The 11,610-nt window shown below is 42.2% G+C and overlaps 2 protein-coding genes across 2 annotated transcripts in view; both read right to left on the bottom strand.

Annotated features, from left to right (window-relative positions):
• Positions 1-2,630, bottom strand: part of DHX37 (DEAH-box helicase 37) — a 24,741-nt gene extending 22,111 nt beyond the window's left edge. Inside the window, exons 1-3 of the mRNA XM_025197791.1 lie at positions 2,476-2,630; positions 1,385-1,567; positions 24-136 (exon numbers count right to left, since the gene is read on the bottom strand). Of these exons, the coding sequence (XP_025053576.1) occupies positions 24-136; positions 1,385-1,567; positions 2,476-2,580 (401 nt within the window). The 5' untranslated portion in view covers positions 2,581-2,630. The remainder of the gene's footprint in view (positions 1-23; positions 137-1,384; positions 1,568-2,475) is intronic.
• A 995-nt stretch (positions 2,631-3,625) lies between these two features.
• Positions 3,626-11,610, bottom strand: part of BRI3BP (BRI3 binding protein) — an 8,746-nt gene continuing 761 nt past the window's right edge. Inside the window, exons 2-3 of the mRNA XM_006015232.3 lie at positions 10,925-11,027; positions 3,626-8,341 (exon numbers count right to left, since the gene is read on the bottom strand). Of these exons, the coding sequence (XP_006015294.1) occupies positions 7,926-8,341; positions 10,925-11,027 (519 nt within the window). The 3' untranslated portion in view covers positions 3,626-7,925. The remainder of the gene's footprint in view (positions 8,342-10,924; positions 11,028-11,610) is intronic.

Genomic DNA, 11,610 nt, shown 5'->3' with positions numbered 1-11,610 from the left:
GGAGCTTTCCATATGATCTTTACCGTTTGGCCTGGAACATGCGTTCTCCGATGCCCAGCTTGGAAGTGGTGTACAGAAGTTTCATTTCAGCCTCAGAAGCCTGGACCTCATTTAATTTATTTAACAACTCGACGCGCTAAGGGGAAAAAATGATACTGTTAGTACAGCTGCATCAACAAAAAGACTCACTTCAAGCTGGACCCTTTACTCTTGTTTCAGTACAGTCAATGGGGGATCTGCTCGATAGGGGTCTCGAGGGACAGCCACCCTACTGCCATTTGCAGATAGGGCAAACCAGAGAAGTGTTGGCAGTGATTCTGTGGATGGGCTGCATTAAAATGTGTATGTACAGTGAGTACAACCCCCTTTTTACACACTTTAATTGGCAAATCTTTCTCCAAATTTGGTGCAATGCAGGCATTAAAGCCTTTCATGCTGTTGCTCATCTTCTAAAAGGTCAAGCATGACACATTTTTTCAAATAAGCACCAGTTTTCATACTACTGCATTTTACCAACATTAGCTGTTGTTCAAGGCTCCCTTCTAAGAATGACCCATATTTTGCAGATAGGGAAACTTACCCTCTAAAGAGATGAAGCAATTTGCTCAGGGTCAAAGTGGAGTGGCCTGCAAAAGCCCTAGGCTTCCAGACCCACTTATGACATCTCATATACTGAGAGGTCAGACTGGCAGAAAAGAGCTGGGACTCCACCCTGACAATGTCCCAAGGCGCAGGCTGCACTCACCACACAGGTGGCCGTGTACCTTTTGATCTACTCTACAACGTCCTGTCAACAAAACCCAAGCTCCTCTGGCAATACTTCAAGTATATCTACACCCCCCATTGCTCTGCAGCGGCAAAATGCCCTTTTCTGCTGTCAGGGATGCATGATGCACCACGTCTCCCAAGAGAAAAAAGGGGCTTCTTCTACTATGTGGCAGCCAGCAGAAGCCATGCACAGACACATCGCACCTTCTGCAGCTAGAGCTTTCCGAACGTGCTCTTTGTGCTCTGCTGGAACAGCTGCTGCAGAGGTGCTGTGCAGCATTGCCAGAAGCACGTGGGTGCACAGACCCACTGGTGGGCTGGCAGTGGCAGCTGCTGTCTGCAGGTGAGCCCCGTGACAATCTAGATGTTTAAATCAGTTCACGCTGCTTGAAAGCGCACAAGATCACAATTAGCAAAGCACTGCTCTTCTGCTTCCCCAACCTGGCCTAGAATGGCTTTATAAACCCTTCTAAAGAGAATATCCCTCACGCTGCCTCAGGGAGATCAGAAAAGAAGCTTACTGACAGGAGCTGTCTTTAAACACTGCTTTTTTCTATTTTTTAAATCACTGCCTCAGACAGCCTGGCCAGAACCCTACTGCTGAGAAGCAACGTACCTGATTTTTCTTCTCTTTTTGCTCTAAAACTTTCTGCAAGATTTTCTTCTGTTTCTTGCTCAGGGGCTTCTTCTTTTCTCTTGTATCCTCTGATGCTTTTTTCTTCTTTGCCTTTTTGGATGGCAGAACCAGAGCATTGCTTTCATCCACCCCTTTGAGTAGCGTCTCATCTGCAAGTATTCGCTTGATTATTCACAGGGTCTAGATGGTTTATTCTTAACCTATTGCTTAAGCTGTTTTGCAAAATTCAAAGTATTCAAGCTATTGTAGCTTGTTTTCAATTTAAAGGACATTACTGGCTACAGCAACGGAAAGGAACAGGTGCTCTCCTTACTGCTGTTGTGAAAAGAGAACCGAGTCTTTCCTTGTTAGAATTGATAACATGAGAGAAATATAGCCCTTTTTGCAAACATTGAACCACAGAAACCTCACCTGCTAAGTGAAAACTACCTGTTTTTAATAAGCGAGCAAAACGACACAGAGACTTGGTGACTTGTCCACGGCGCACAGCAGGTTCACTACATAACTCAATAATAACTTCAGTCTAAACATTCAGATACACTTCATTATTGCTGAAAGGTTGAGAGCCTTAGAGTTAGCAACGGGCTTGCATTTGACACCAGGGCAGGTGCAATATGAGTAAATGCAGTGCAAGCTGACAATGACAATACAGCTTAAAAAAAAAAACGGTGGCAGAAAGCGAGGCCTGCCTGGTCCTTGGTTTTGCTGTCTTGGCAAAGACGTCAGCGATCTGCATTTAGTCTAAGCGCTTCTAGCGCTTTGTTTTTAGAACAGGCTGCGACCTGCGCCCAGAACAAGCAGCTTGCCAGGGTCTGCGACGCTCCCACCAGGCACGAACCGAGATGAACAAATCAAATCCCTGCTGTGCCCCAGGACTGGGCCATCCTGGCATCGGGGATAGGACAAACGAGTCACTGCTCTCCAAAGCAGCAGTGGCAGCTGGGTATAGTACTGTTTCAACCTGCTGCTTCTGCCACCCACTTCCATCCTCTGGAGAGTGAAAAAAAAACCATCCTAAACTGGAGTTTTGCTTTTGACAGACGAGCCTCCCGTGAGCATACGCATCCCGCTCGCAAGGGCTCCGGGCCCGGGTCGGGGGCGGGGGGGCGCGGCGGGAGCCCCCCGGGGCCGGGCCGCCGCGCCCTCCAGTTGTGCCGCCGGCGCGCTCGGCCCATCGCCGCACCCACGTGCGCGCCCACCCGCACGCAGCCACTTCCGGGGTCGCCTGCTCGGGTCGCGCGAGACTTGCGAAGTCACGCGATAGCAGGGGGTAGGAACATAGGAGAGGGGAGACAAGGAGGGGAAGGGGAAGTCCCGGCGGCGCGCTGACGTCACCACCCCTCCGAAGGGCGGGGAAGGGTGGGGGTGGGGCAATGGCAGCACGTGTCTGAACTCCAGGGCTAATGTGGGCTGGGCCTGCCCAAGTCAGCACGCCGGGGTGGTGGAGCTATGCTGGTTCTGGCACAATTGGACCTGCCCAGTAACCCTCATGCAACCAACCCATGGGGCTGGATGAGTTTGACATCCCTGGTCTAAACTATTAGCAAGACTGCACAACTGCAGGATAGACATAATACCCTGACATGCCACAGGCAAAGCAGAGGGACCACGGTGGGCTCTTTCAGAGGCACAAGCTTTCATAAGCTACGGCTGACTTCAGCAGATGCTGTGAATGATCTTGCAGAGTGGGGGTACTGTACAGAAAGGACCGAAGTCATTTAAATACAAAGGATAGAGAAAGGGGGGGGGCACTGCTAAGAGGGGCAAAGGTGGGTTGAAGAGGTCAAAAGGAAACCCAACTATATGATGTTGTTCACAGCCTGTTAAATGCTCAGTGTTGTTGTTACCCGTGGACCAACAGCGGTTGGGGAGCATTGCTGTACACCAACATAGAAAGTGAGCTAATCCATCCAGCTCTTCGTGGTATCAAGTGACAAGCTCAGACCTGAAGGGCAGGCAAAACTGGTACATTAATTCTGACATGTCTGCAGCCAGCCAATGGCACAAAAGAGTGCTCAAATTTAAAAAAAAAAAGTGCAAGGAAACACGATTGTAAATTTGGTGGGTACAAATAAACAATCTGTCTCCTTCGTTCTTACCTGAACTAATCTCAGGCTGAGCGGAAATCTGAGCAAAATCTACAGCCTTGAGAACTATCAAGCGTCAAAGGTGACTTGCAACAAAACAAAGAGAGTCTTAAAGTACAGTTCGGGTCTCAGTGCAAAGTTTCAACAAACATTTATTTTGTTTAAGCTTTGTCACAATACCATAATTCATTTGTGAAATTAGTCTACAAATATTTAACTACATAATACATTGATTTGGTGGTCATATAAGTAATAAATAAAGGCATGTATAGCTTTGTAGAAAATAAGTTCGATATATTCATAACTACTTAACATCATCATCAAGTAGAACCTAATATTTTCCCTAAGAGTCATGTGTCAAAAGTATACATACACCATTTTCTTCAGAACCAATCATTTTACATAAACATCTAGTTGTACAAACTTAAACGCTATCTAAACTTGAAATCTGATGTACAAAACAGCATGTGAAATCACTAACATCAGTGCTGATAACTAGTGCTACAAGAGCAAATATCATTTCTGGTTAAGAAGAAAAAATGATCAATTTTAATGTGCTAATCATCACAGTCCAATGAAATTCTCCAAAAGTTTAAAATACATGCTGATACAATAAAATCGTTGTAGTCTCAAAAAACAGATAAATGGAATTTACGGTCAGTAACATCATTAGCTGCCAAATACAGATTATTGGTGTGTGAGGCAAATCACATTAAAAACTTTATGCCATCAAAAAACTAAGGTTTATACTTGTCTATTTTCCACATTTACTACACAACAAGTCTTTAAAAGCAAATCACAATTCGAAGAATGCACTATTAAGTACAGTACTGAGCTACACCAGATTTTGTACATTGTACTCTGACATCCAAAACCACTTCTAAAAGCATTACATTCTGAATATAATAAATCATTTATCTATAGGTGAGGTGTGAACTCTGAGATAAATTACTACAAATGTAAATAGTTCTCCAGAACGTCGATGTATTGAAATACATACAGGAATAGAGAAGTTTCAAATATTAGGCCTTGAAGCATGACGCTTAAACACTTAAGACCCTAGTGGAATTTCTGACACCAGACAGTCTGAACTCCATCGTAAGCTATTGTGCATCAAAACAGTACAAGTAAGGTGTCACTATTTCAAGTAGCTGCTAAAAACAGGAAGATCAGATGGAACAGTTCAAAATCGCCAGCCTTTTGAACTAAGGACAGGGTTTATCTATGCTAGCGAATGCATAGGCACTACTGCCCACACTGGAATAAGCAGTCTAGTGGCTAGAGCAAAGTACAGGGAGTCATGAGATCTGGGTTTTATTCCCATCTCTGCCACCAACCTGCTATGTGGCATTGGGCAAATTGCTCAAACTCTGTGCCTCAGTTTACTCATCTGAAAAGTGGGGACACTCATCTCTGTAACATGCTTTGAGACCCTCAGATGAAAGGCAGCATAACAGCGATGCATTCTCACTGCCAGTAGGATAAATGTATGAAGAATGGAGCACAAAAACCTACCAGGCGAACAGCAGAATTTCACATGGAAAAATTAAGAATACACACACAAAACCAGAATTACCTCCCAAGACCATATCAACTACAGCGCACATTAACATTCTGAGCATTTTCAAGTACATGTGTTGAAGGTTAGTTTGTGCTCTTTCAAAATGACTACTTTTAAATCTGACCACAGAAAAAAAAACGAGTACTGGGAAACAATACTGATTAAAAATAACGAATTTTACACATACTGCTTTTCCAATAACATTTCACTGTACATGGGACATAAGCAAATACAAAAATATATTTTTTGTGCATGCAACCAGGTAAGCAAATCTGGGAGAAGAGTTAAACCAAGAGGCCTGGTTTTACCAAAATTGAAGATGTCACTAAAGGGAAACATGGGAAGAATATTATCTTAAGTAATTTTTATATAACATTTTAAAATAAATCTCTAATATTCAGCTCTTATTTTTACATTAACCTTTTATAATCAGTGCTTTTCACTACAATATTACCTATGGATTACCTAAAATACACTGACTCCTCTGAGTCATCTTCCATAGCAGCAATCCCATTGAAGTCCATGACGCTACTTGCATGAATAAGGCTTTGCATACTTTGGTCCAAAAGCCTCAAATTTGGCAAAGAATTTAAGTACAGGTGCTTAAGTTCTTTGCCTAATCAGGGCTTTAATCTCTCATTTCAGGTCTGTTTTGTAGCCCAATTGACTACTGTGGATACTAAATCCCTTCCCCACCCCGGAACTCTTTTGTTCCTATTAGTTGGACTACTCATTAGCAAGCACCATGGTTAGTAATTCACAGTCAAGCCTGTTTCATCTTGAACAACTAGCTTTAAGTTATAAGGATGCAGAAAATGAGCTGTACAAACAAGTATACTGCAATTTAAATATGGCTTTACTAACCTGAAAGTCTGCACATCATCATAGTGTTTATCACCTGGTTTTTACAGGGAAGGGATTGTTTTTTTTAGCACAACTACTTTGCAACTTTCAGCAAAAAATTCACAGGACTTTGGCTGTGTACAGAGTGCCACTCAGAGGGCATGATACCTTGTGGTATATGCAGTGTCAATGGCATGTTAAACCAATACACTCATCTTAAGTGACTGCTAAAAAGCTGGAACTATCAAAAGATGAGAAACCTACATTTTAAAATGTCCATATACATGGATTTAAATAAACCTATGTAAAGTTAAATACGACAGACCAAGTAAGGTTAGTCAAGTTACATGAATTTGTAGAATAGACTCACACTTCAGCATTTAAAATAAATTAGAATGAACTTTCCCAAAAGTCACATTCAATTAAATTTCAAAATCCTGGGTTAACCTAACAGCAGCAGCAACTTAAAAGATAAATAGCCAATTTCTACTCAAGTTGCACATGTGCAATTGCACGGAGGGAAGTTTACGCATGGGGGACAGCAGATTTTGGTTCAGCAATTCAGACTTATTTCCTTGGTTTTGCTTTTGCCCAGTTTCCAACACATATTTCTGTTTGCTTTTGATCTGGGGTTTTGTTTTGTTTTTTTTAACTAGGAAAAGGTGCTCCTGTAGCAGTGGTGCATTTTATCCATCTAAGTATTTATACTGTGCTCATCATTATGGTATGCTTTCCTGCCATACTTCCCAAAATACCCTTGAGGGCACTGCATTACTAACATTATATTACTACTTTCTTCCCTGAGATTACCTTTGTCTCAATGCACTTCAAACTCTACGAAGCCAGTGTTGTGATGAGCCAAGTTCGCTAGCATTAGGTTACGTATACATGCGGCCCACCAAAATAATGTTGCTTCAAAGCACTAACATCACTTTGAAATATGACCCCTTTTTATAAGCTCATCTCCTAATGTGCCTGACCTCCCCCAAAATCCACTACAGTGAGGATACAGACTTCAAGCAAAAAGCACCTATAAAAACCTATTACAACTTTAGAAAAAAAATCCAGATCTTCCTGAAGATAAATTTATTGCCGCTTACTGGTCCTGAGAAAGCTTAAAGCAACAATACATTTGCAAGTATTTTATCTGCTGCCTTTTTTCTAAGGAAGTATGTGGGTCCTGAGATTAAAAATCATATTTCATCCTATACGATTCTATTTGAAAAATGCTTTAGCTATGAAGATCAACTGTAATCTGCCACTGAACATTTTCTATCGCAGCATGCTTCTTTCCTTCAAATTCCTTCCAAAATTTCTTGCACTGAATTTGAAGTTCTTAGTATGAAAAGCTAATAAAGAAAACTATACAACTGCAGAGAGGTATGGGCTCTCCATTTTGAAGAGCTGTTAAATGACTTCTAATTTCTGAAGAACCCCTCCTATCTGCCGTTAAAAGCCATGGTATGAAATAATTGGCCTGACAACAAAATATTCATCAGCTACCACGTGAAAAGGCAACTTCAAGGCAATGAAATAAGTCAAACTGTAAAATAAAATGATAGGTCACAACTTGTGGGGGGGTGGGGGAGGAGATGGAAGAACAAGGACCCACAATAGTTATATCTCCATAGAAATGTTTGGTAGCTTGAGCATTTGATTTTTTTTAATGTCAAATTTGCATATGTTCAGCTCAATTTCAGTATTTTAAATAGACTACTCAGTTTGCTTTTATAAAAACTTTACAAAAGATGTTTTTAAATGCTTGTAAAAGTAATTGTTTATTTACTGATAAAATTCTAGTCATGGATAAAATCTCTGAATATACAGCTGACATCTCATATCTTATTTTTACAAGTGTAACGTCTCAAGTGTATAGTCTAGATAAATTACTCTTATCCTTAATATACGATCTAAAGTTTTAACATTGAACATTTTTACCATGGATGTTTTGTTGCTTTGTAACTTTTTAATGATCGTGCTTAGTAAATATCTAGAGAGCTGGTGTAAAGTGATCTATAGATTTATTCCATTAGTCGTTGCCTCTGTCCATGTTCTCGATCACCCTAGTAAGACGGATGTTCAGAAGTCTAATTTGACTGTCAAGATGGTCAATCTTCTCCTCAAGGCTGCTGCTGCTGTTTCTCCTCCAATAAAATCCAACAGGCCCAGTCATGAAATAGACAGCTACAACAAAACACAGAGGCAGGACTGCATGCTCTGGTTCACCTTCGTACTTCTGGAGAATGTACACACACGACAGGGCGAACAGAGCAACTCTCACGATCCAGAAGAAGCGACCAAACAGCATATGCAAGAGATAGAAGAAGAATCCAACGAAGAGAGACAAAAACCAGTAGGCAAGTAAAATGGCACCAACCAGCAGCAGGGCACGGGTAGGGCTGTTGGCAACTGCTGCTGGGCTGAAATAATGGGTCAAGTTGGAGGCTGAAAAATAAAGAAATGTTCATGAGATAAATCAAAAAGGCAGTTTAATCAGAAGTGGGCAGAGGTAGCTGTAAGCGTAACTACTAAAGGGCCATATTACTTGCAGAGGTCTCAAGATTGGTTTCTAAGAATAGGAAAGAAGCTCATTCTTCATTTCCTGGATAATGACACAGGGTGTACTCTGCTGGATGATGGCATGATTCTCTGAATTCCATACCACAGTGCCAGTCCTACTTCACTGCTTACTACTTACATTGTAACAAAAGCTGTTTGGCATCCTCGTGCACATAGCATCTTTCAGGTACTTCAGAGTAAGTGAACGCTGTTTAACTGCATATTCACGAGGGTCAAAACAGTAGCTGGCAAAGGGCTCCTATAAAAAGCCTTGAAACTGATGGCAACTGATGAGTATCATGGCTACTGTCACCTCCTGTTTTCTAGTAGCAGCTCTGAAACCAGCTAGTCCTCATCAGGTTCAAGGGTTTCTAATGGCAGAGAGAAACTGACCGCTACAATGACAGGAGCTGGTCAATTACGGGGCTGGTAGCACCAAAGCCCCCATAGCCTGTATCCTTCACAAGCACTGTTCAGGTTAAGTGTGGAGAATTGCATCGTTTTGGGGGATTATTTTTTTAGCCTTACACAGAGTACACTGTAGAAAGTGGCATACAGTAGCCTACTTTCTGAATAGCAACCAATGGACCATCTCTATTTTTGCAATTGAGTGACTTACGTTAAATAAGAGATGCAAAACATTCTCTGAAGGAGGACAAAAGCTTTGAATGGTACAATATGGCCTTCTTGCAGTCATAACTTTTAGCTATTTGTTCAGCTGCATTCAGCCTCACCCACTGAATAAACACATTCAGCCCTTTGGGACTACCACAGTTCCCACTCTGTTTCTCTTCTCCCCCACTCTGTGCTCTTTTCTCCCCATATTCCCAGGCTCTTTCCTCATCTTGCTCTTCGTCTTTCCTCCCCACACCTTGTTATTCTCCCTTTGCAGCATCTCTTTGCAGTGTCCTCTCTCATCCCATCTAACAAAATGAGCAGCAATAAAATTAAAACAGGTATAAAGATTAATGGACACTTCACATACATGCAAGTCATCTTAGAATTATTCATTTTTGCAACATCTAGAACCAAGAACCAGCAGGAAAATAACTTAGCAAGAAAAGCATTATCCGGATTTTTAGCTTGCCTATCCTTTGTTTTAAGATGCAACACCTATAATAGCTCTCAAACTTTGTTTAAAAAAAAATAATTCACAAAACACTGGAGTCAAGTGCAGTCTGCTAGAAGAGACCTTCAACCACAAGCAAGTGTGCTGCCATATTAGTTATCAAAGCACATGGATAAGATGCAGCAGTATGTCCTGATAAAGGGAAAGCTGGGCATGCTGTCAATCCAGCAAACGGTATCAGGTTATGAGGGATCATTCCATCATGAACTGTTGCATAGCACATTATAGGAAGCAACTTCACTAACTTCAACAGGCTTTCCATCACTCAGTGACAAACTCAGCAGGTAAAATTCCTACTTAGGATCCTGTCTGATCCACCGCATCCCCTGGATCACAGGTGATCTTCCCTTGCAGGTAGATGGGCCGGGAGAATATTCAGAGTGCTCTGCATGACCAGAGCCACCATTAGAACAGTATTAAAAGCACCATAAATACTATACCAGGGAGGGGGAGGGGGAAGGAAGAAGGGGGAGGAAGAAATATTCAAAAAGGAAACAAGAGAAAGGAAGGGGAAAGGCACAGATGCAAACAACATGAAGAAAAAACTGAAATGTCATAAAAAAAAGTCTATATAGGCATTTTCAGACCTTCCCAGACAGAACTTTCCAATCGCTGATCTTTCCAAAGGAGGGAACAAATACCCAACCATGTTGACATAGTAGAAAAAGATTAAGCTACAGACCTCACCCCCTCCACCCACTGGGAGGGAGGGAGGGAAGAGGTTCAGTCTTTCAGAGCACATAGCGTCTTAACAAGTACTTCACTCCCTTCTGGAGTAATAAGAGAGATAGGGCAGGTAAAACTTGGGGAATTATACCATAAGAAATTCAAACTAAATGTGGGAAGCAGGCTGTGTCAACACAGAAGACGACAGCTACCTAAACTAGGCTTCACAGCTGTGTGCTGCAGATGGAAATTGTCCTTTCCAGTGCCTTGGACAGACAAGACACGGTCTTAAGGTTTAGCAAAAACAGTAAAGCAAAGTTTAAGTACAAACTTGGAAAGTTTGGCAAGAAATCACTTGGCCCAGAGTTTCCATTCATTGTACTACCAGATCTTTGACTTTACAGCTGGCTGGTCAATTCACTGCCTTAGAAGGTAGAAAACGTAGAGCAGTGCGGTTGTTTCACTGCATTTATTCATGAACACGAACCGAAACCTCAAAGCTACGTGAAGGGAACACAGATACCACATGGATGACTTACAAGTTATATAACAAAGATAGCCTGAGTAACAGAAAGGCAAAAATAAGAAGCAACACTCTGCAATCTTCCTGTCCCTCTAAAAACATCTGCAATGATTACCTGACATAACTTTCGCGTGCCCAGCATCACACTTACCATCGATTCCAAGAACATCTAGCAGATCTGTCCATATCCTCCAGAAAGTGTCTCCTAAAACATCCACCCCATACACAAACCTCTCTGTCAGCCTGGAGAAAAACTGTGAAATAAAATCATTTAAAAATTAAGAAAAACCTCCATTGATCTTTAATACATTCTTACGCTCAGAAACTGAACCGTAGCACCGGTAACACAGTGAATCGTAGGGGCCGAGTTGCAAAACGTGATGAACCCCCCACCAGCGATAAAAGCAACAGGGTTCTGCCCCTAAACATAATGTCATTTATAAGTTTATACTTCACATCTTGTAGCACCCAACCAAGGGATTCTGGCTTCCAGATTAAAAAATTAACAGATTATTATTATTTTTTTAAGCACCTACGTGATCTATTCGGAAATCATGGCTATCGGGAGGGTTCACGTCACCGATCATTAATAAAAAATATATACCGATCAATCAACTGAGTGACGCATGTTCCCCATCACCATAGTACCCGAGGGCTGCCAAAGCATTTCACAAATTTTAACGTGGGGGGGTGGGGGGAAGGGGATGGAGCCGGGCTGCCCTCAGTGGTGGCAGAAGGAGCAATGGGCTCAAGCTGCAGCCCGGAAGGTTGAGGCGGGAGATGAGGGAAACGTCCCCGCGCGCGGGGGCAGCGACGCCGCCGCCGGCTCACCTTCTG

Source organism: Alligator sinensis, unplaced genomic scaffold (assembly GCF_000455745.1).
Source record: "Alligator sinensis unplaced genomic scaffold, ASM45574v1 scaffold628_2, whole genome shotgun sequence".
Lineage (NCBI taxonomy): Eukaryota > Metazoa > Chordata > Crocodylia > Alligatoridae > Alligator > Alligator sinensis.
The sequence above is the reverse complement of the archived record's forward strand: the minus strand, read 5'-3'. Positions and strand labels throughout refer to the sequence as shown.